At 41.2% G+C, this 23,082-nt stretch overlaps 1 protein-coding gene across 1 annotated transcript in view; it reads right to left on the minus strand.

Moving 5' to 3' along the window:
• The window catches only part of LOC309564225 (alpha-2-macroglobulin-like), a gene marked incomplete at its 3' end in the record, with an annotated part of 271,806 nt that overhangs the window by 31,248 nt on the left and 217,476 nt on the right, over window positions 1-23,082 (minus strand). Inside the window, 7 exon segments of the mRNA XM_082268852.1 lie at window positions 2,316-2,440; window positions 2,518-2,733; window positions 10,809-11,014; window positions 15,118-15,280; window positions 16,979-17,053; window positions 18,042-18,198; window positions 19,522-19,603. Of these exon segments, the coding sequence (XP_082124978.1) occupies window positions 2,316-2,440; window positions 2,518-2,733; window positions 10,809-11,014; window positions 15,118-15,280; window positions 16,979-17,053; window positions 18,042-18,198; window positions 19,522-19,603 (1,024 nt within the window).

Here is a 23,082-nt window from a genome sequence, read left to right on the forward strand (position 1 = left end):
CCTACAGAGCTTTATAGTTGTATGTTCTGTCATCGTTCTCTTTTTTTGTAATCTTAGATCAGTGCAGCTCCAGGATTTGGTTACTCTTATTCTACTCATGTTTCTAGCCTCCTATTCAGGGCCAGTGATACCACTTATTGAACTAGGCAACCTCCTATGGCGCATTGCGGCCTAGGGCGCAGCCACAGTCACTGATTTCCCTACTCTCCACTTGCTTCCTAACATTCCACTGGCTTTCCCACACAGGCAACCAGGAGAGACAGCGCTACACAGGTTTGTGAAATCTTAATGGTGATCAAATAGTACCAGGAGCGATAACCAATGTAACAGTTTATTGTTCAATCAAAGTGATAGACACAAGTCAATATAAAATACGATACTAGGCTGTTCCAGTTCGGTGGGGACCAGTGATTGACTGCTGGGTCCGTTCGGCAATCATGGAAGAAAGCCACTGTAAGATGGATGTTGTCTGGGGAACCGTGAGCAGACGGGAGCCAGGCCGGGCCTGCTAGCACTCCCGCGGGACATAGATCCGTCTCAGGGTCCTACAGTGGAAGTAATGTACTGGTACTCGAGACCAGGAAGAACCAGTCTGGAATGTATGGAGAGTCCATTGCCATGACTCACTGATTGTTGAACGGACCCAGCATTCATTCACTGGTCCCCACCGAACTGGAACAGCCTGGTATCGTATTTCATATTGACTTGTGTCTATCACTTTGATTGAACAATAAACTTTTACCTTGGTTGATCTCTTCTGGTACTATTTGATCACCGTCAAGGTTCACAAACCCGTGTAGCGCTGTCTCCCCTGGTTGCCTGCTATATGGTCAGAAAGCAAGCCAGGTTCCATTATCCTGAATGTGATGTCGGACTTTGTGCAGTCCCATGTTTCAAAATTTTTCATACTCGGGATGTTTATTAAACCAATATGCAGTGTCAAGTATTACAGTGACTAGTAATATTGCAACCTTACGAATTTCATTGTTTTTGGTTTGATTACATTATTGAATTAAATGTATTATTATTATATTATACAGGATTTATGATTTCCCGTTTCAAACTTTATCATACCCGGAATGTCTACTAGACTCTTGTTTGGACAGATTTCAGTGAGTTATTTCTAAGAATTACAGGCCTACAATATAAAATAACAAATTTCTGTGCAAAACAATGTACCGCTTTGACATTCAAAAATACTGACATAATCAGACTGCCAGGGGGGTAAACACAGCAAGAACATACACTATGCTACCAGGTAGTGTTCCTTATGATAAATTAACCCAGAACCCCAGTGAAGGCCAAAAGGTGAAAACTAGTATGTCACTCTGGAAGATAGCACAATCGGCAAAAATTGTGTAGTTTACTGTTAAAAAACAAGAAAAAAACCTGAAAAATACACCAAAAATAAAACCCAAAAAAACTACATTGTACTGTCTTTTTACATTTTTAATGTGCTATTTTCAAACTTTTATTTTTGTCTGATAAACCTCACTGAACAACACACTCCACACAAAACAAAAAGAACACTTTGTGTGTAAGTGTGTGTGTCCGGGGGTTCCAATGCATTCTGGTGACAACAGCTTGTCTAGCTGCTATCCAAAGGCCCAAACAGGTCCATTAGAAATATGTCTAATTGACTTCATTGCAATTTACAATTAAACATTTTAATTAAACACATTTAATCAGATTTGAACTCTGAAAATTCAAGTTCAACCTTAATTCAAATCTCAACACTAATTATCAATGATAATTGTGATGATGCTGATAATTATAGTTATAATCATCCATACAGGACTGTTGCAAGACTACTGAGTTATTAGAAATAAATTATTAAAGTAATAAATGATTGAGACAGCAGTAAATTGAATAATATAAAGAAAAAACTGTATTATTCCAAAATTGTTCATAAAACAATAATTTACTAAATTGTAAGAGACAAAAACATTGTATTGTATGCATTGTGAACTCTTAGGCTGTGTTCACATATGTGCAAATTAGATGTGGGTTTCCCAGAATCCACTTGGTATGACATGCGAGTGTGCCCAGCTTACAATGGAGCCAGTTCACACAGGTCTAAGGAGGCCGCTGTCCGCATTCTAAAAGGTTCCTGTGTGTCTTTGGGTCCAGTTCAGGTGCAAATTCAGGTAAAAATTTGGACCTGATTCGCACCTGAACCAGTGAACAGTGGCCGCATATATGTGAACCCGCACTAAAAGAGCCTGCACTCAGAAGATACTTTTTGTAAAAATTAAGTTAATTAAGTTAATAATGAAATCTTATATGATGCTGAATATAAACACAGTTTGACTTACTGGGCACTTATGAGAAGTCCGAGGTTTTTCACTGGATCTTGCACACATTTTTTTGGTGTTACCCCAACACTGACTGAAAAGGTGGCCTCATTTCTTACCACTGGAATGTTGAATCTAAGAACTGTCTACAGGGAAAGGAAAGCAAGATGAGATTATTGCAGAATGGATGGAACAGAAGAAATATAAGGGATTTCCCACATACCTGTACAAAGACACAACCACTTCCTGTAGCGGTCACTGCGTAGTCTCCGGGGATAGCTGGTAGTGTCCTCCTCTGGAGGAGGAGTCGGTTATTGTTCTCTACATGGAACTTCTCCAGAAATCCTGACTTGGAAGTTACTGTCACTGTTATATCTCCCTTGTCACTGTATGTGGCCTCTGCATACTTGGCCAGAGCCTGAAGAGCCACGACTGTGTCCTATAAGAGAAAATGCCTAGACGTTATTTACAAAGGATATAACTTATTTTACTGTATATTTCTGTTTTTTACTCAATATCCTGTTGTCTTTATTAATTCTCTGTAATTTCTTTGCTAAAAAGCAAAACTATGTTTGGCTCAGCTACAAAACAAGATTTATTTTCAAGTATCAGTGTAAGGCATATTAAAAACTGGATCTCATAATTGTTATGAAATGGGAAAGGGCTTTTTCTTGCAGAAAAATAATTACATTTTTCTTTAGCGATGAAAACACTTTAAAATAACAAAAGTAGGCAACATTAGTGATTCTAGAGGTTCATTTTTAAAATAAATAAAAATGTTATACTTACCTGCCCTGTGCAATGGTTTTGCACAGAGCAGCCCCAAGCGTCCTCTTCTGGGGTCCCCTGCCAGTACTCTAGGCTCCTCCTCCCTTCCCAGTGCCCATCTTGGCAAGCTGCTTGCTATTTGGGCACTCATGCAAGCTCTATCCTGAGCTAGGCTGTGTGTGTTTATAGACACACACAGCCCAGCTTATCTCCACACTCCTCTCCCTCCTCACAGGGTTTGATTGACAGAAGCAGGAGCCAATGGCCTTCATGTCCTACAGTTGTGTTCAAAATTATTCAACCCCCACTGAAATTGATTGTTTTGGCCACTTTGACATTGATTTTGATCATTCAGTCATCCTGCTTACAATTAAATCAAAGAGGCACGTGTAGGTCAGACAAATATAACATAACATTTATAATGAAATAACCACAAATGTCTTTTCTGTGCTCACATCATTATCAGTTTTATTCAACCCCCAAGTGACATTCAATCTTAGTACTTAGTACTACATCCTTTTACAGTTATAACAGCTTTTAAACGTGAAGCATAGCTTGACACAAGTGTCTTGCAGCGATCTACGGGTATCTTCGCCCATTCGTCATGGGCAAAAGCCTCCAGTTCAGTCACATTTTTAGGCTTGTGCAATGCAACTGCTTTCTTTAAGTCCCACCAGAGGTTCTCAATCGGATTTAAGTCTGGTGACTGTGATGGCCACTCCAAAATATTCCAGCCTTTAATCTGCAACCATGCTCTAGTGGACTTGGAGGTATGCTTGGGATCATTGTCCTGTTGAAAGGTCCAACTTCTCCCAAGCCTCAGGTTTGTGATGGACTGCATCACATTGTCATCCAATATCTCCTGGTACTGAATTCATGGTACCTTGCACATGCTGAAGCTTCCCTGTATCTGCAGAAGCAAAACAGCCCCAAAGCATGATTGACCCCCCGCCATGCTTCACAGTAGGCAAGGTGTTCTTTTCTTCATAGGCCTTGTTCTTCCTCCTCCAAACATAGTGTTGATCCATGGGCCCAAACAGTTCTAATTTTGTTTCATCAGTCCACAGAACAGTATCCCAAAACGTCTGTGGTTTGTCCACATGACTTTTGGCATACTGCAGTCGACTCTTCTTATTCTTTGGAGACAGCAAGGGGGTGCGCCTGGGAGTTCTGGCATGGAGGCCTTCATTACGCAGTGTGCGCCATATTGTCTGAGCAGAAACTTCAGTACCCACATCTGACAAATCTTTTCTCAGTTCCTCAGCAGTCACATGGGGACTTTTCTCCACTCTACTCTTCAGGTAGCGCACAGCAGTCGAAGTCAGCATCTTCTTTCTGCCACGATCAGGTATCGTTTCAACAGTGCCCTTTGCCTTGAATTTGCGAATGATGCTTCCTATGGTGTCTCTTGGTATGTTTAACATCTTTGCAATCTTCTTATAGCCATTGCCCTTCCTGTGAAGAGTAATCACCTCTTCTCTTGTCTTCCTGGACCATTCTCTTGACTTCACCATGTTTGTAACCACACCAGTAAATGTCTAGAAGGAGCTGAGTATCACAGTCATTTTAAAGCTGCCTAATTTGTGCTTATTAGGCTTTATTGCTGCTCCCTGACATCCACAGGTGTTTTCAATACCTGATTGAAAACACTTCAATGAACCTCTGTTCTTCAGAGTGGTAGTCTTTTAGGGGTTGAATAATTGTGTCAATGAAGAATTCACAAAAGAAACATTTACTACTGTATTACAAAACCAATTGATGTCATTTTAGTTGCATATGGTTCTTTAAAAAGTCCTTGTAGGATTTCATTCTGAATACAATTACAAATGTACACTAAATTCCCTAAACCCTTTACAGCATTGGGGGGTTGAATAATTTTGAACACAACTGTATGTGGAGAGAGAGAGAGAGAAAAGAGAGCACTGCTGCTCTTGGGCACAGTGCTAGATCAATCTTGCGCTCAGTTAAGTATTTAGAGGGGCTGGGGGGGAGCTGACCATGGAAGTTTTTTTTTACCTTATCACAGAGAATGCATCAAGGTAAAAACATTAGGACTTTACAACCACTTTAACCTCCCTGGCGGTATGATTATGTCTGGAATTACATACCAAAAGCGGTACAATTCTTTTCATGGAAATTTGGCGTTATGTATTATAGGCCTACAATTCTTAGTAATTACTGACTTAAACCTGACCAAAACAAGACTCTAGTAGACATCCCAGATGTGATAAATTTGAAACACAAACGCATGAATTATAATCGAATCAATAATATTATTTTATTATTTAATATATAATATATATAATAAAATTATATTATTGATTAGATTATAATTCATGCATTATATATTATATATAGATATGTGTGTGTGTGTGTGTGTGTGTATATATATATATATATATATATATATACAGTGGGTACGGAAAGTATTCAGACCCCCTTAAATTTTTCACTCTTTGTTATATTGCAGCCATTTGCTAAAATCATTTAAGTTCATTCTTCTTCCTCATGAATGTACACATAGCACCCCATACTGACAGAAAAACACAGAATTGTTGACATTGTTGCAGATTTATTATAAAAGATAAACTGAAATATCACATGGTCCTAAGTATTCAGACCCTTTGCTGTGACACTCATATATTTAACTCAGGTGCTTTCCATTTCTTCTGATCATCCTTGAGATGGTTCTACACCTTCATTTGAGTCCAGCTGTGTTTGATTATACTGATTGGACTTGATTAGGAAAGCCACACACCTGTCTATATAAGACCTTCCAGATCACAATGCATGTCAGAGCAAATGAGAATCATGAGGTCAAAGGAACTGCCTGAAGAGCTCAGAGACAGAATTGTGGCAAGGCACAGATCTGGCCATGGTTACAAAACGATTTCTGCTGCACTTAAGGTTCCTAAGAGCACAGTGGCCTCCATAATCCTCAAATGGAAGACGTTTGGGACGACCAGAACCCTTCCTAGAGCTGGCCGTTCGCCCAAACTGAGCTATCGGGGGAGAAGAGCCTTGGTGAGAGAGGTAAAGAAGAACCCAAAGATCACTGTGGCTGAGCTCCTGAGATGCAGTCAGGAGATGGGAGAAAGTTATAGAAAGTCAACCATCACTGCAGCCCTCCACCAGTCGGGGCTTTATGGCAGAGTGGCCCGACGGAAGCTCTCCTCAGTGTAAGACACATGAAAGCCCGCATGGAGTTTGCTAAAAAAAACACCTGGAGGACTCCAAGATGGTGAGAAATAAGATTCTCTGGTCTGATGAGACCAAAATAGAACTTTTTGGCCTTAATTCTAAGCGGTATGTGTGGAGAAAACCAGGCACTGCTCATCACCTGTCCAATACAGTCCCAACAGTGAAGCATGGTGGTGGCAGCATCATGCTGTGGGGGTGTTTTTCAGCTGCAGGGACAGGACGACTGGTTGCAATCGAGGGAAAGATGAATGCGGCCAAGTACAGGGATATCCTGGACAAAAACCTTCTCCAGAGTGCTCTGGACCTCAGACTGGGCCGAAGGTTTACCTTCCAACAAGACAATGACCCTAAGCACACAGCTAAAATAACGAAGGAGTGGCTTCACAACAACTCCGTGACTGTTCTTGAATGGCCCAGCCAGAGCCCTGACTTAAACCCAATTGAGCATCTCTGGAGAGACCTAAAAATGGCTGTCCACCAACGTTTACCATCCAACCTGACAGAACTGGAGAGGATCTGCAAGGAGGAATGGCAGAGGATCCCCAAATCCAGGTGTGAAAGACTTGTTGCATCTTTCCCAAAAGGACTCCTGGCTGTATTAGATCAAAAGGGGGCTTCTACTAAATACTGAGCAAAGGGTCTGAATACTTAGGACCATGTGATATTTCAGTTTTTCTTTTTTAATAAATCTGCAACAATGTCAACAATTCTGTGTTTTTCTGTCAGTATGGGGTGCTATGTGTGCATTCATGAGGAAGAAGAATGAACTTAAATGATTTTAGCAAATGGCTGCAATATAACAAAGAGTGAAAAATTTAAGGGGGTCTGAATACTTTCCGTACCCACTGTATATATACACACACATATATATATATATATATATATATATATATATATAATATATAACGCATGAATTATAATTGAATCAATAATATAATTTTATATATATATATATATATATATATATATATATATATATATGTGTGTGTGTGTGCATATTATATATATATATATATATATATATATATATATATATATATATATATATATATATATGCATGCATATATATATATATATATATATATATATGCATATATATATATATATATATATATATATATATATATATATATATATATATATGCATATGCATATATATATATATATATATATATATATATGCATATATATATATGCATATATATATATATATAATATAATATAAAGTGTGTTTTGTGTAACGTTTTTTTTTTTTTTTTTGAATTTCCCTCCCTAGTTCCGCTCCCATGCAGCATTGCTGCTGCAGGGAACGGAACTAGGAAGTGATCGTACCGACGGAGGACGGAGGAGCGGCGGGACTCTCGGCTGGCGGTCACAGCAATGAGAGATCATCGCTGGATCGCCAGGAGAAGGTAAGAGAACACCGCTGCGCTCTCTGCAATCCACCCCGAGCGTGACTCGGGGTTACCGCTCCTGCAATGAAAAATCAACCCCGAGTCACGCTCGGGATTACCGCTAAGGCGGTTAAGCAAGAATACACATCATTTTCATGTTAAAAAATGTTACATGCAGCAAAAGTTTTTGTACATCACAGCACTAATAAAGAAGGGTAAATGTGTACTATGGATGTCAATATACACTGCTCAAAAAACACGAAAGGAACACTTTGAAAACACATCAAATCTCAATAGGGAAAAATATCAAGCTAGATATTTATATATCTATATATGGACTAGGTAATGTGTTAGAAACAAAAGAATGCCACATCTTTTGATGAAGATTTTTTCCTGAAATTTCATTGCAGCAACTCAAAATGGTACTCGGTAGTTTGTATGTCCCACACGTACTTGTATGCATGCTTGACAACATCAGGGCATGCTCCTAATGAGACGACGGATGGTGTCCTGGGGTTTTTCCTCCCAGATCTGGACCAGGGCATCACTGAGTTCCTGAACAGACTGAGGTGCAACCTGGCGGTGTCAGATTGATCTAAACTTAATTTCTTAGAGGTGTTCTATTAGATTTAAGTCAGGCGAGTGTGGGGGCCATTCAATGGTATCAATTATTTCATCCTCCAGGAACTGGCAGCATACTCTTGCCACATGAGGTCGGGCATTGTTGTGCACCAAGAGGAACCCAGGATCCACTGCACCAGCGTAGGGTCTGACAATTGGTCCAAAGATTTCATGATACCTAATGGCAGTTAGGGTGCCTTTGTCTAGCCTGTAGAGGCCTGTGCGTCCCTCCAAGGATATGCCTCCCCAGACCGTCACTGACCCACCACCAAACCAGTCATGCTGAATGATGTTACAGGCAGCATAAGGTTCTCGGTGGCTTCTCCAGACCCTTTTACATTTGTCACATGTACTCTGAGTGAACCTGCACAACTATGTGCTAGGTGTCCATTGTGCCCCTGTGCCTTTAAGGAGGGTTGGGCTACCTCCAGGCCCACCTGCTCCCTATCTATCCATTAGAATGCATGTGCTTCCACTGTGAAGACTCTCAGATTTACAGGAGTTAGGACTGCAGGTAATACAGGGTGCCGTGAAGTGGCCCTGCAGCCTATGCTTGCGTTTGAAAAAGTGTGTTAACTAAACCCCTGTTTTTAACGCATACTGTTAGACAGGTTAATTTGGTTGGTAAGCAGACTGGTTGGCGAGTTGAGCTGGGAATATTTCTGGCTTTGTCTTGCAACCTCTATAGGGTCCAAGTTTCGCCTCATGCTGCCAGTAGGGACACTGACCCTAGCCAAATGCAAAACTAGGGAAAAACAGTCAGATGAGTAGGGAAAAAATGTCAGTGGCCTCCACCTGTAAAACCATTCCTGTTTGGAGGTTGTCTCATGGTTGCCCATTTAGTGCACCTGTTGTTAATTTTGTTAACACCAATGCAGCTGAAACTGATTAACAACCCCCTCTGCTACTTAACTGACCAGATCAATATCCTAGAAGTTTACTTGACTTGATGCTATGCTCTGATTAAAAAGTGTTCCTTAAACTTTTTTATGTTTCCATCAGTTTTTATTTGTTAAAGGGGTATCCTCTTTTTTGTGCAAACTAAATTAAGTAATTTAGCCTGTAAGCTGGTTGAAAATAGTCAGTTAGGTGCTGTCCCAGATGGGAGGGTAGGATTTAATATTTTCCCAGGTTCATTGGTCTTTTTGGTGGGTATTTCACTGGGCCCAACCCACTAATCTTGTGTTAAAAAAATAGGGACAGTGGTCCAAAGCAGAGAGGTAGAGATTGAGGATGAGGTCCAGGGAGCCTGGGGCCCAAGAGCCCCAGAAAGAAAGTTCCCCTTGCAGAAGAGAGAGATCCAGTGCCTGTAAGGTAGTGAGACAGAGAACAACACTTGTGAGGAGAAGAAGGATGTTGCTTGTTGCTACTGGGATGTAAAGTCATCAGAACTTGTGGTTCACCTCGAAGACACCAGCTGCTGGGGAATGCCTTTTTGGACTCTGTAATTATGTGGACACTAACTTTGCAGGTATGCCGGGGCAGTACACAAGCATGAGTTAGGGTTTGGGACGTAAGAAAGAATTCTCTCAATGTCTCTCAATGTTGGACTTTGTAATGCCTTTTGCACTTTTTCAAGTAACGTTTTGAAACGTTTCCTTGTGCCAGCCTGGTCTGAAGTTACTAAAGGGGTTTAATGCAAATAACTGGCACCATCTCATTTATCTGGTCACTAAGGTACTTGAGCTATGAAGACATCAGTATTGAAGTAATGTAGTGTGAAGACACCAGTGGGTACGTAGGGTAACAGATGTCTAACAAGCAGCCTGTTGGTAGCTTGTGCCTGTTGCAGGTGCAATGGCAGATGTTGTCAGCACTCCTTCCACCAGCAATCTGTCTCTTAGAGCGACTGGAATGGATTTGCACCACAGAGGTTCCCATCCTGTAAAAGAGGTGTGGAAGTTGAAGAGTTAGGTGCACGTGTGGAGCCCATGCAAGGTGCACAGCAGGGCTTACTCCGCTACTGGAGAATGGTAGTGGAAACACTGGACAGGTGGATGTGGACAAGGCTCAACGTGTCCCTCCTAAATGCAAGTTATGGAGAAGGTGTACATTGTCACAGGGACCCAAAATTAACTGGAGAGCAGCTATGATGCAAGTGTACACGTGTACGTTTATCTCTAAAAGTAGAGGCCCACCTTAAGGTAGAGTATTCCGACATGCCAGCCTGAGCCTTGTCCCAGAGCATTGATAAAAATGGCACAAGAGCAAAAGTACCTTATGTGTGGAGCAAAGTGAACCTATCACAGGTGCCGGCCATAGCCCAGAAGAACCCAGAAGAACACACCTGGGGGTAGACCTCTCATGTTACTCTTGCTTGGCACCCAATGAGTAGGGAAACATTGAGTATGTGACGATCGCCCTACTCTGGCTACAAGCCGAAACAATTATGTGTATTAGGCAGGAGCTTTTGATTAGCCCTGAGACTGTCAGAGGATTTTGGAGCCACTTGTCTCTTCCACATGATGTAGCTCTATCCTCAGATGGCCATTGGTGTGCCACAACATGAACACACTTTCTATCTGTTACCTGTGTAGATGAGAAGCCTCCATAGGGGTTCTGTTGTTTGCTCATCCATTTGACAACCTGTACAGCTTTGCCCAGATCAGGGTCAGGTTGAGACAGCATAGCCAGTAAGACATAGGCGTTCATCTCCACCTCTGCAGATGCGGCTCTGTGCCAGTATGGAGCATCAGAGGAAGGAGTAGATTTTCGTTCCCAGTGTAGCTGTCCTTCTATAAAAGAGTAGAAAGCAAAGGCTTACACTAATTTAAAATAATTATATGCACATTAACAGTCGCCCAAACCAAATTGTATTTGGCCAGAATGGACAACCATATAATTTTTATGCAGCAGTCTTGGACTATCTCACACAACTGTTTTCAGGTAGGTTACAAAAACCTTCTCTGACTGCTATATTTTGCCTTTAAACAACTGTAAATGATAATGATACCCCCAAAGAAGATTCACATCTAGAATTGTAATCCACATTTATATATATAAATAGCACAAATTTCTTAGAAAAAAAAAACTTAACCCAGTTCTTACTGCTCAATCTCCCTTTTGAATTTAGACACCAAAATTCTTTCTAAATTGATTGCCAACAGGTTAGCAGATATTATGCCTTCACTGATACTTCCAACTCAGTCAGGCTTTACTAAAGGCCGTTCGGCCACTTCCAATATCAGGAAGGTATTGGCAGTCCTGAACAGGGCCCACATAGACCCCCTCAACAACATGGCCATAATTACATTAGATGCAGAAAAGGCCTTTGACAACGTCAGCTTTTCATGGCTCCGGTTAGTCCTGGAGAGGCTCGGGTTCGGTGGCTCTTTTCTGCATTTAATATCAGCCATGTTAAAAGAATGAATCCTGCGAGCAACCTTGAGGTCCTAGATTAATAGGCTATCTGCTGCAGACATATCAGGGGGATATATGATATGATATATCCCCCTGAGGAAGACACGTGGTCCCTGTGTCGTCAAGCGTAGGGGAGGGGCAAGGACGGATGGAGCACTGCACCGAAGCTTGGTGAGACTTATAGCATCCAGCGCACGCTGTGTATCTGAAGCGGCACTGATCGGTCTCCCCCGCTATACCACCACGATTTCCATCATCTCTAAAGGCGATTGTATATGTGCATGCTATGCACCTGCTAATGTGAGTGAGACCATTATATTTTTTTCAATAAATACTTGTTTGAAGGATTTCATGCACTATTGCAAGTCTCTCTGTTTCCATAATATGTCACATTGAGTGATACTGCAAGCCAGTTCTCAGCTGTGGATAAGAGGAGTCTTAAAGTTACACTGAGTGATACTGCAGGCCGGATCTTAGCTGTGGATAATAAGAGTCTTAAAGATGCGGATGGTTGTCTCATAGGATCCTTTTACTCATGCGTTTTCTTTAAAGAGCTGAGGTGAGCGCCCATTCACAAGGGGGTGCACAGTTGTGGCTGTCTACTGTGACACTCTGGTCACACATCTTTGGGAGCACAAGATCACTTTTATGATCGTTTGGACTATATCCATTTATTAATTTTCAGCACGTTTATTTATTATATTTCACACTGGACTTTTTTATATCTTTCTCACTTTTATATACTTACTTTTATTTATATATATTTATTGGCACTATTTGGCACTTTTATATTGTATATTATACACGGATCTGATATATGTAGTGCAATTTATGATTATATATCCGCGCAGTACTGTTTATTTACTTAATATCAGCCATGTACTCCTACCCCCGGGCAAACGTAGTTGCTTGTGGCCATGTCTCAGAGTCATTCCCACTTTATAAAGGCACCAGGGAAGGTTGCCCACTTTCCCCGCTGCTCTTTAATATTGCAATCGAACCCCTATCCCGCTATCTATCCGCGCACCCTTCGCTCCATGGAATACATATAGGAGACCAGGAAGTCCGCACGGCGTTATTCGCAGACGACATATTAATTTTCACCTCGGATCCTACATCCGATGTTTCCCCTTATCCACGACATCTTCACTAACTTCCGAGTCTGCTCAGGACTCAAAATTAATTTTGCTAAAAGTAAGATTCTCCCTCTTTCCCATTCTGCCACCCAACCGTGGTCGGAGCGCTCTGTATTCTCCATAGCCAAGTCCCACATTAAGTACCTAGGTATAAAAATAGGGAGACTTCCATCTTCTATTTACACATTAAATCTCCCTCCAGTGGTGGAGGCAATTAGGAAACAATTAGAGTCTTGGTCGGAATTGCCCCTCTCCCTCCTGGGCAGATGTCACCTGTTTAAAATGGTTAGTTATCCGAAATTACTCTACCCCATGCAAACCATTCCCCTTCTTCTAAAGCATAAAGACATCCAGATTCTTTACAAAGCACTTTCCGAGTTTATTTGGGACAACAAACGCCCCCGCATTTCATTGCGGAAACTCCAGAAGCCCAGGAGGGAAGGAGGGGGCAACATTCCAGATATAAGGTTATATAATTTATCATGTCTTATGAGGGTGGGGATTGATTGGATATCCGAGGTACCTAGGTTTTCCAACGTGGCCCTTGAATCCCAAATAATTGCGCCCTTCAGCCTGGGAGCACTTATTCATTGTCCACTGTATGCTTTACCAGCCAACATCAGGAATAACATTCTCTTGCGAGATACCATAACTCAGCAAGAAAATTAGGCTTTCGCCCAATTTTTCAAAGCATCTTACCATTACGGGGCATCCCCTTTTCCCCCAAACCAGGCAATACCGAGCTTTCTCCCAATGGCCCTCAGACGGCCTTACACACTTTGCTCAACTTTTTGACCCACTTTTAGGGCTTCCACGACCCCACTCTGAAATCTACACCGCCTACAACATCCCAAGTCAGCATTTCATCTATATACAACAAGCAATCTAGTTTGCCAAGGATCTATGCCCGCGACAGCTCAAACGTACCGGGGCCTCTCTCTTGGATATACTACTGCTAAAAGAGAAGCTCAAACTCTCAGATATCTACAAACCGCTCCTGGATCTTCACTCACAACAGCCTATCTCTACACCCTCTTCTCCATGGAACAAAGACTTTGACTTCCCTAACATCGGGGACTCCATCCTACAAGGCTATAACATGACGTGTAAATTCAACGTGAATTAATTTTGGAGGGAACAACAGCTGAAGATCATGCACAGGGCCTACTCCCCCTTTTCTTTCTCATCAGTTACATCAGCTGCGCAGCCATGTTCTTGGTGCCACCTCCATAGGCCCACCCTAGCCAATAGACTTTGGTCTTGCCCCCACATTTCAGCATTCTGGTCAGCGGTGCAACAGTTAATCCTTACCACAACAGGCCTATCTCCGACAAACAACCCACTCCTCCTGGTCTTTGGCAACCTACATGGCCCGTTCCTGGCAGCCAATAGTTCTCAGACCATATCCCTTAATTGCCACAAGGCCTGGATATCAACGTGTCTCATGATAGCTCGGAGAGCTATACTCCGAAAGTGGACAGTCCCCCACCCCCCAATGTTCAGGATGTAATGGAAGAACTTGTAAAGCTGTACACCAAAGAACTCTTGGACTCCAAGCTCCTCTCAATTCCCTTTAATTATATCCTCCCCAAATGGACCCCCTTTCCTACTGCTTTCCCTTAGGCCATCCCCAACCCTACCTGATGTCCTGTAAGTTCCACCGATAGCTGTGTCCCCAAGTGACTGTCTCCGGTTTAATTACCACGTTTATATCCCCCACCACGGTATCCCCCCCCCCATCTTGGTTTTCTCCCCCCCCCCCATCCTGTCTTGCCCTTCTCCATTCTGATGGATCCCATCTTCTGACTTTGTGGTTTATTGTATACGTACTGTTTGTAGCAGTTCATGCTTCTTCACAATGTGGATTCATTACTTGTACTGTATGTGTGTTTTTGTTTTGAACAAAATTCCAATAAAATTTGTTTAAAAAAAAAAAAAAAAAGAAAAAAAAAACTTTATTAATCAAAAAGTAAAACCAGCTGGACCCCACCTGGCTTGCCTCAATAATCCAGCTTTATAGCGCTGCAGCACACCTGAATGGTTCTTAGTGCTGCCCTTCCTTCTCCTAGTGAAAACTCTGTACAGGGAACTATGGCAGGCTGATACTGAGCCAAATTCAAATACTCACACTAGTTGAACTTAAATGCATTTAATGACATTAATGCATACCTTTATTTATTGCTTTTTTTAACATGTTCCAGGAGTTCACATTCATCAATTACTGGTTACTATGAACATTCCTTTTCTTATGCACTTCCCCAATTTTATTTCTTTTTTTAATATCAAGTAAAAGAAAGCAGCAGCCAGAAGTTCCATGATAGAAATACTCCATCAGTACTCACCTCCTCTCACAGCCTTTTCATCCAGTTTGTCGAATACTGTTTTTCTGAACTCCATTTCTTTGCACAAAGTAAAGGTGTAGGCAAGAAGAGCCAGGGTGTATACATTGGTCACATTCACAGCTTCCTTCTGCAGACAGGACACTGCATCCCTGATCAGAGGGTCCTGGATCAGAATACAATTTTAGTATGTTATTTTTTTATTTGAATGACCAGCTTGGTTTAGTACATTTCCTGATATTCTTATTGAGAATAATCAAATCATCCAAATGTATACCAAGCTATGAAGATGCTGCATGGCTGTACAGATAGCTGATCCAAGCTAAACTCATGTGCGTGTGAAAAACATTTTTAAATGTCCTGACTTAATCAAAAATTAAATAACCATCCCCATAGTCCTAAAAATTGTACTTTCACTTGCGGACCGCCCAGCGTATATTTACTGCATCAGGGCGGCTGTTCTACGCCAAATGGCGTATCTAGTGCGGGTAAAAACCTTCCTGAGCTCAAGTTGTTAAAAGTAGTTCAACCTCATGTATTGTCAAGGACTATAATTTAGAATTATACCTGGAAACTGAGAAATATATTAGATGTAATGATTACTGTGATCAACCACTCTTTCCAGTTTTAATAGGTTTATAAGGCCCAGGCTCATTGTGTTTATAATAGTTTAGGCATCAGTCAAATGTCCCCAAATCCTGTCATTTATTTTTTGATATTAGGATCAAACTAAAAGTGCTACTGAACTGTGGCTTTGGCTGTGGACTGTCATATCTGAACAGCTAACGCTGGAAAAAAAGGAAATTGTTCAAATGATATAAGATACATGATAGAGGTGCACCAAAGGGAATTTTGGTACCAAAACCGAAACTGCAGGATGCACTTGGCCGAACACTAAAACAGAATCCGAAAATGACAGTTTTTAAAACATTTTATTTTTCTAAATATAATTGTAGTGTAATCAACTTTTTAGTTTGTATCATGAATTTAAATGAATATGTATTTATTGTCAGCCATTATCGGCACCTTTAGCCCAAGAAAAGCTCATGCAAAATGTATCCCTTTAAATTCTATGTATGTCTTTACACTGGTCCGTTGCGCTTCAGTTGTGGTGTTAAAAATCTTGCTTGCTGCATTTTTGGTCAGTTAAAAAAACTGCACCAAAAACGCACCTCCCCGTTGAAATGCATTGAAAACGCAGTAAGAGCGCATCAATAACGCACTCGTGTTAGATTTTTGATGTGGTTTTTGAGTCACATGACCTATGAAAAACACACAATAAACACAGGAGAATGGTGGTAAAATCCCATGCATTTTCTGCACCATTATCAGCACCTTTTTCTTTATTGGCAAAATGCTGAGAACTCAATTTTCGGCTGCCAAAAACGGTGCATCTCTAATAAATGGTTATGTGAGTCCTGCACCCCCCCCCCCCTCTTCCAAAACTGTAAATATTGTTCTTTGGTAGTGTTCTCTTATTTTGCTTCCCATTGTATAAGATTGGTTGTACGCTGCCCCACTGTGGTTTGGCTGCAGTGTGGGTGGTTTTCAAGCAGGCTACCTGCAGCTTCCCATAGACTTCTATTATGTCCTGCATTTTTGAATGTTTTCTCAAAGCACACCAAAGTACCCGCATGCTGCATCTTTGGAAAATGCACCAAAAATGCAGGATATGATAGAAGTCTATAGGAAAGCACATGTGCACTGTGCCACACCTGTGCTGTAGCCAAACAGCAGTGGGGTAGTTGGAAAGCACCCTAGGGGAACAAGCATGTTATGGCAAATATGACTATAAGATGGGCCACTTTGTCCTCTCTATGTTTCAATATATCAACCATAATATTCCCATGATGCGATCTCTGACCTTTACAGATACACCGGACTCCACCAGAGAGATTGTTACATAGGACGATAGAGAAATGTCATCTTCCACTCCACCCTGGAACATAGAGATTACAACATTGATATTAACAATATAAACAGTTTAAGAACATTTGGCAATTTTTTTGCCAGAGCTCCTAAATTCAACTTCATAAAAGCCTATGTGTCCATGCACACATAGATTTTAGAAGATTTTAGAAGCTGCTGTGATTAGGGGAGGTTTAACCTTCCTCAACCTCCCTCTCCTGAACTCAGAAGGTTTGTGTTCAGGATAAGAAGGTTTTGACTATCGGACGCAAAATGTGATAAAGTCATGGCAAAAACATGGTTCGATTTTGCTGCATTTTGCATTTTCCTGCAGCTGGCGGTCAACCTAGTCTGTGTGTACATGAGCCCTAAGGAAAGCAGGCTAAAGACTTTAATCACTGGTCAGTGGAGTCATTAACCAGTAGGTTTTTAATCTCTCCAGCATTTTACAAAAATTGTATATTTCAGTTTTTGGTTCATGCTGGGAAGACATTACAGTTTCTTATATTTCTGGGGAAACTGGTTGGTGTCAACACAGGCTTTAGGTTCCACTACCTGTACACCAGTTATGACCTTTACAAGGGAGTCTAATACTCTTTGTTGTATTTTTTTAAAGAAGGCTACAACAAGAGTCGGGAGAGTATCCTGAACTTTAAGACACCAAAGACAGATTAGAAGCCCACCAGACTACTTAAATAACAAAAAATATTTCTGATCCTAAAATAGAATGACCCTTTTAATATATAGCACCCAACCATAAATTAGAGCAAATCAAATCTGCCCTCAGCCTTTTCCAGGTAACTACAGCTTCCCTAGCAGGCTGATCTGCTTCGACAGTCTGTAAAAATCCCTGTAGTTTCAGGTATGACAAAGCAAATGAGATGCCACATGCCACCTCTCAATATAGCTCTTAGGGCCTGAGTGGGCAATCAGTGAGGAAAGTCAACAACTGATGGGATTCTATCATATACAACATATTGTTATTCGCTGGCATGTATTTCTAACAGCCTTTACTGTACCTTCAAGTCATTATGAAAGAGTTTTCCCACACTTTTGAAGCAACCACTTTCATAACGGTGTTCTCGTAGCCAGTTGAACGATTCATTCAAGTGTCTTTCATCTATGAAGATGTATGGATGAGCTTTGCTAAAAGATTTCACTACGAAAGCTGTCAACCTGCAATAAGTTTGAATGATTGAATGATAAATAATGAAATAGAAATAATGTTCAGAATGTTTGCCGTTGTTATAAACTGTGGTTATATAGGGATATGGGATAAAGCATGTCTTAGGATACAATAAACTGTGCGTCTTGAAATTTTTCATCACATATTTTATGCATATTTGCTAATCAGTTCTGCTCATAAAACAGATGAATAATTATAAATCCAGTACAGCTTTACATTGGGGTTGATTTACTAAAGCTGGAGAGTGCAAATTTTGGTGCAGCTCTGCATGGTAACCAATCAGCTTTTAACTTCAGCTTGTTCAATTAAGCTTTGACAAAAACAAAACTGCAAGCTGGCTGGTTTCTACACAGAGCTGCACCAGATTTTGCAATCTCCAATTTTAGTAAATCAACCCAATTGGGTCAATAGAGGATTGTTCAAGGTCTGAGGGATTTCATACTTATTAAAGCGGAGTTCCAGCCTAAACACACACTCACCTGTCCCACGGTCCAGCGATGCGCCGTCTTCTCCCTCTCTGCTCTGCGGCGCCGGCATCACTAATGTGGGCACCCGGCTGTGACAGTTTGTGGCTTCACAGCCGGGTACGCACTGCGCATGTGCGAGTTGCGCTATGCGTTGTGATTGGCCGGCAATCTTCTGGGGCCTCTGACATGTCCCAGAAGATTGCAGGGAGGGAGGGAGAGAGGAGAACTTCCGCTCAGGGCACCTCAGCGCTCCGAGCGTAACTAGTACCTTTCAAAACTAGGTACCCACTCCCCCCCCCCACAAAAAAAATGACATGCCAAATGTGGCATGTCAGGGGATTAGGACTATTTAAAGCGGAAGTTCCACTTTTGGGTGGAACTCCGTATAATCTGTGCTGCTGATTTTCTGCAATCCTTCAGCAGCCACTTTCTGTCTATGTGCATGCACTCCAGCGATGGATGGCTGCCTGCCATTTCTCAGGGCAGGATCATCAGGTATTATTTTAATGAAAGCTGCTGATTTGAAAAAAACATATTGAAAATTACTTTCGAAATGACTTTAACATGATAAATCATAGAGGATTTATTAGGATTGATTAGGTGTACAACTAGCTCAATAACAAGCTTCATCTTGATGAGCAATTGTAGCGCAGAAAAGACTGGGATGCCATTAAAGTTCATGCACGTGTTAAGGCAGGAACCCCAATACTTTTGGTAATTTAGTGTATTTTCAACTTTGTCATATTTTTTAACGTTGCTTGTTTGGAGTTTGCTTTCAGAAATCCTTCATTATTTTTTCCATAATACCACAAAATAAAAATAATGCATAATACGATAATAACTCACCATGTGTTACCCTCTGGATCATTCTTGCCAAATGCACTGTATGACCCATCATTATGTTTGTATGTCAGCTCTCTCTGATAGCCTATATAAAATAAAGTAATTACATTCTGTACAGCTATTCACTATTTTAGATTTCAGTAGGTTTTAGGGTAAAATAAAATAAATCAAAGCAAACAACAAACAAAATTAATCATTCTCTTCTATATTTTTTTATTGTTGCAAGCCTCAATAGTTCTGTAATAACCAACTATTATCCAACTTACTTGTTGGCTAGCTTTAAAGAGTGCTGGGGACCTTTTGTAATAACCAACTTTTATCAATACTGCATCCTTTGACACAAACAATGGTCTACGTTCCTCATTTATAAAGGTGGCTTGAATAGTAATTCTGTAAAGCCCAAGTTCTTTTGTCAGGCTCTTCCTGCCAGTTGAAACAGCTAATGTCTAGGTTGAGTGAGGTATTGATAGGCCTGGATCTATTACAGAATTGAATCCTCTTTCATCGAGGTCGATGTGCAGTGCAGTACTGTGCAGATAGACTTTGTTCTGGTCTTGGGCTGCTACTTCTTCGATGGTTTCACACAGAACACTCAATGAGTGACAAAAAGCTAGGGTGGGTATTAAGGAGCACCCAGTACAAACATTCATGATACCAAAATGTAAAATCCAAGTGTTTTTTCAACAAAGGTATCAAATTAACCCAATGTTTATAGAGAGATGCCTCCCCCTTCATTGGGGCTGAAACTGTGGGTATAAATGAACTCAAGTTTAGAGGAAATGAAGAGACTTATGTAAAGGCTTGATCCAAACTGTCAAACCTGGAAATGTTGCAGACACCAATGAACACCTTGATTCAACCTTTTTGTGTCATTCCTTAATACCCGCCTCAAAGTTTTGCCAGTTTAAACAAGAATATCTTTATCCAGCTAGCTGCTGTGGGTAACAAAGTTTTTATATTAGACTTTTAAATGAACAAGACACAGCTAATACCGGACTGGATTACCCACATGGAAACAAGGGTGGGTGCCTAGGCCCTGGTTGGTATCTGAGGGCTCACACACATGGAACATCCAGCTGATATTGTGCTGCCTCCAGAAGTTATATGATCAATGCATTTACACCTATAATTAATTCCCATGTCTTTTCCCTTCATTATCCACTTGAGCCCCAGACACATTTTGACATGTCTCTCCTACATTTAAAAATGTGATTTTTTTTTTGCTATAAAATTACTTAGAGCCCTCAAACATTATATATTTTGTAAGCAGAGGCCCTAAAATGATGGGTGTTGCAATTTTATGTCAGGTGGTGTTTGCGCAGTGGTTTTTCAAACGCATTTTTTTTTTTAAATAATACATTTTAATGAATTTTATTGCACACAAACACAATATATAGTACACATTTTTTTGATAAAATGATGATGTTACACGGAGTAAATAAATATCAAACATATCATGCTTTTTAATTGTGCATGCCCTTGAATGATGACAAACTACAGTACATTGAATTATCCATAGGCGATGCTTTAAAAATCAGTGTAGATTACCACTTTAGTTTTACACAGCAGGTCTGGTGATAGAATTATTGCTCTCACTATGACGTTCCCGGTGATACCTCACCTGTGGTACCATCACTGTTTACGTATGCGTGCGGGACTGATGCATGCGTTCGCCTTTACACGTGAGCATGGGGGCGCTTTAAAAATGTTCTTGTTATTGTGTTTTTTTTATTTATTTTTTATTTTTTGAACTGTACCTTTACATTTTTTAATCACTTTTATTGCTATCACAAGGGATGAAAAACATCCCTTATGATCGCATGGGCCATGACAGGTCCTCTTTATGAAAAGACCTGGGGTCTATGAGACAGGTTTTTAAACAGGTAATTTTTCTCCTTCATTGATTTGCACTGATGAGGCTGCACTGATGGGCACTGATAGGTTGCACTGATGGGCACTGATAGGTGCACTGATGAGACGGCACCGGTGGGCACTGCTGAGGCTGCACTAATAGGTGGCACTGATGGGCACTGATAAGTGGCACTGATAGGTGGAACTAATGGGCACTGATAGGTGGCACTAATAGACACTGGTAGGTGGCACTGATTGGCAGCACTGATGAACACTGATAGGTGAAACGGGTGGGCACTGATTAGCAGTACTGATGATCACTGGTGGATTGCACTGGTGGGCACTAGTTAGCAGCACTGGTGGGTACAGTGTGGGACCGATCTCCCTCTTACAGAAGCTGGTGAAGGGCTTTATTTTTTTCTTCTCACACTATCAGTGTGAGGGGGAAAAAAGCCCATGAATGGCTGACAGCTGATCATGTGGTAAAGGGCCGAGATCGGCCGAGGACTCAGGTTGCGTGTGGGAAGCGCAAGAACGAGAGGACGTCCAGTTATGTCTTCACACCATTTCCTGTGTCAGGTTTTGAAATGGGAACGAAAATGGAATTCTTCCAACCCTCTTTGTCCTAAAAACTACTGAAGCTGGCCCAGAATCTGTCTGATTGACAGACATGAGCTTAAAGCTGACAGGTAGGTTGATGACTGCCAGTATTTCTGCAGGCACAAATCCCATCTGCTGACACAACAACTCTCTTACTACAAACCTCGTATCAGGGAGCTCCTCTCTGGAACCCCTATGCTTAAATCTGGACAGGTTTCTCCTCTTAAAGGCCTGACCAGTATAACTGGTAATGGGGAACAAAGAAGGGGCACCACAGCTCTAGACATTCAGGGGAGTGACATAACCAGATGCAACACCATTCCCATGTAAAGCAACTGGGGGATCAACCAAAGGGGGGAAGTCATGAGGGTTATTGTAACTGACTCGTCCATACCCTATTTAGATATATTGGCATAGGTATTAATGACATCAGAATTATTCACCACATCAGTATTAGTAACATAAGCATTGTACCCTACATCACTACTAGCAACAGCTGCTCATCCACATCAATACCAATTACCCCATGGTTACTCTCATTATGAGTACTAGTGACAGCATCATTGCTCCCACAATGAGTATCAGTGGCAGCAGCACCACTTCTACCATGAGTATTAGTCACAGCAGTATTGTTCACATGATCCACATCCCAGGACTCAGAGTCCCCCATGTCACTTCACTGAGTCTCCTGTACTGTAAATGTCTGGTGGGTTAAACTGATGTTCCTGGCCTGCTAACCTCCAGAGCTGAACATCCAGCAGGTAAATAATCCCCAACCTGGTCTTGCATCTTATTATCCTCCAATGGCTGCAGCGATGTTGCAAAAGGAGAGTCTCCTTCCTGCAGCTAATAACTTTTTATTATCAAAGTCTTTCTTTCAGGAGATACATTTGGTGGCAGCATGCGTTGAACCAGTTTCTGAAGAATCAGTCCTTCCACTCAATTTTGTTTCAAATCAATCACGGTTCTGATACACTTTCCCACACTGGTCCCAGATCCTCCAGAACAGCAGCAATGTCCTTTGCTATACTGGCCAATTCAATGCCCAGGGAGTTTAGTTTGTTGTTTTATAGAATTTCCTTCTAAGGATTGGCAGCTTTGAGTTTATAGACA

Source organism: Pelophylax lessonae, assembly GCF_965119305.1.
Source record: "Pelophylax lessonae genome assembly, chromosome: 9".
Taxonomy (NCBI): domain Eukaryota; kingdom Metazoa; phylum Chordata; class Amphibia; order Anura; family Ranidae; genus Pelophylax; species Pelophylax lessonae.